Source organism: Sander vitreus, unplaced genomic scaffold, assembly GCF_031162955.1.
Source record: "Sander vitreus isolate 19-12246 unplaced genomic scaffold, sanVit1 ctg495_0, whole genome shotgun sequence".
NCBI classification, from domain to species: domain Eukaryota; kingdom Metazoa; phylum Chordata; class Actinopteri; order Perciformes; family Percidae; genus Sander; species Sander vitreus.
The window spans coordinates 17,501-20,000 of NW_027595598.1; the positions used below are offsets into that span (position 1 = coordinate 17,501).

At 50.0% G+C, this 2,500-nt stretch overlaps 1 protein-coding gene across 1 annotated transcript in view; it reads left to right on the plus strand.

The window, feature by feature from the left end:
- plod3 (procollagen-lysine, 2-oxoglutarate 5-dioxygenase 3) overlaps nucleotides 1–2,500 on the plus strand; it is an 18,287-nt gene that overhangs the window by 4,829 nt on the left and 10,958 nt on the right. Inside the window, exons 3-4 of the mRNA XM_078245386.1 lie at nucleotides 1,348–1,484; nucleotides 1,881–2,044. Coding sequence (XP_078101512.1) covers nucleotides 1,348–1,484; nucleotides 1,881–2,044 — 301 coding nt within the window. The remainder of the gene's footprint in view (nucleotides 1–1,347; nucleotides 1,485–1,880; nucleotides 2,045–2,500) is intronic.

Below are 2,500 nucleotides of genomic sequence, written 5' to 3' on the forward strand. Positions count from 1 at the left end.
TAAGAAAAACGTGACGCCTAATCAAGGATTTTAGCCCAAAACAATCACAAAAAGGAAGGACTGATAGTCCTATTTACCCTCCAAACGGTCGTTATTCAACTATGAGAAGTCCTTCCTTTTTGTGAAGATCTCATCTTCATGTGGGGGGGTTGGTGGAGTGGTAGAAGAGGCGGGATGGCTGTGACCTAAACCTGTTAAAGTAACAGTTCAGCTCGTTTGCTCTCTCATGGCTGCCTGGTGTTGGTCTTCTTCTACCCCCCCCCCCCCCCCCCCCACCCGGTGATCTCTTTCATCCCTGTCCACACCTCCTTCATATTGTTCTCCTGTAGACCGGCCTCCAGCTTCCTCCTGTAGGAGTTTTCACACTCCCTCAGTGTATCCCGTAGTTTGTGCTGTACTCCCCTCAGCTCCTGTCTGTCCCGTGACCTGAAAGCTGTCCTCTTCTCATTCAGAAGACCGTTCAGGTCACTGGTGATCCACGGCTTGTGAGTGGGGAAGCAGCGTGCAGTCCGGGAGGGCATGGTGACGTTCTCACAGAATTTGATGTCATATTATTGATGTCCTCCCCATGTGGCTCACAGAGCACGTCCCAGTCTGTAGACTCAAAGCAGTCCTGCAGAGCCTCCTCAGCCTCCTGAGTCCACCTCCTCACAGTCCTTGTGTGGACGGGCTGCCGCTGGACAAGAGGAACATACTCAGGAGACAGCAAGACAAGGTTGTGATCTGATTTGTCAAGGGAGGCAGTAGCACTGTAAACATCTTTGGCATTAGCATACAGGAGGTCCAGAGTGTTACTGTCTCTTGTGGGGCAGTTAACATATTGTTGAAAGTCCTGGAGGGATCTGTCCAGTGCAACATGATTAAAATCCCCAGTGATCACCATGAAGGCATTGGGCTGCTGCGTGGGGAGTTGTGAGAGCGTGGTGTGGATGACGTCAGCAGCTGCCTCAGCATCAGCAGATGGGATGTAAACAACGTTCACTAACCCCACAGCCAGCAGTTCACTGTCCGGGCTGCAGAAACGTTCCTTCACATTCACATGTCCAGGATTGCACCACTTTTCACTCACATACAGTGCAACCCCCCCCCCCCTCCTTTCTTCTTACCGCTTTCTGTAACGTCCCTGTCCGCCCGAACCGTCAGAAAGCCGGGTACCGCCACGCCATGGTCGGGGACACCGTTTAGGAACTCCCTCTGGGTCTTAATGAGCCAGTTCCTCCGTCTTATTTCACAGAGACGTACATTCCCCCTAATGATCGCTGGGACGGCAGGCTTAGGTTTCCTTTTTTACATGGTGATGATGATGATGGTGATGGTGATGATGAAGATGTGTGTGTGTGTGTGTAGGTGCTGGGTCTGGGGGAGGAGTGGAAAGGCGGAGACGTGGCCCGGACAGTGGGTGGAGGTCAGAAGGTCCGATGGCTGAAGAGAGAGCTGCTCAAACACTCAGACAACAAGGACATGGTGGTCCTCTTCGTGGACAGGTAACTCTCTCTCAGTGGGGGGGTCTGGGGGGGTGTGTGTGTGTGTGTGTGTGTAAATGTGTCTCTGTGTGTGTGTAATCTATCTCCTGTCCTAGTTTCTGTGTGTCTCTGTTGTCTCTTTGTGTTCATACGTTCACATTTCACCAAGAACAGTTAAGATTCCCGGAAATGTTCTTGACGCGCCCATTTTACCCAGGATGCATCGGTTGGTAACTTGGCAGCACCCGTATCCCAACATTCATTTTGGCATTCAACGATGGTCAGGTTTCACATAGACAGACCAACAACAGGATCATTTAGACACTTTTCACCATCTTATTCATCACTACATTCATTCTCCCTCTCTCCCCCTCCCTCTCTCTCTCCCTCCCTCCCTCTCTCTCTCCCTCTCTGTAGTTATGACGTGATCTTTGCGTCCGGTCCCGAGGAGTTGCTCTCCAAGTTCTCTGGTCTGCGTCACCGAGTGGTTTTCTCCGCTGAGGGGTTCTGCTGGCCCGACCAGAGACTGGCCCCCAAATACCCACCGGTGCATTCTGGGAAACGCTACCTGAACTCAGGAGGTAAGACGCTGAAGTTCTGGGACCTAAACGGGAGACGCTACACGCAGAAACATGTATCTTCCCTCACAACACGTCTGCTTTCAGACACACATTTCATCAGAATTGAAGCTAAAGCCTACAGGTCATGCCATAATGTACGCTGACCATTCAAATGGGAAACACACAAATTGGGGAACAGCTGTGTTCATGCCCAGCAGGGTAAGTGACGTTAATACTTAGAAATCAAACAGCTTATCCATTAGTCTAGACATCAAGACATTAACATTTTTAGCGACTAACAGTGAGCCTCCGTCTTGCCTTTAATCATCTTATTTGACGTTCACATAGATGCATTATTATTATTATTATTATTTCCGAGAAATGCTGTGCTGAGTTAGCTAGCTAGCTAACATTAGCGTGTTCTAGCCTTGGAGCAAACGTATGTGTTGTTGTTAATCGTGTGTGTGTGTGTGTGTG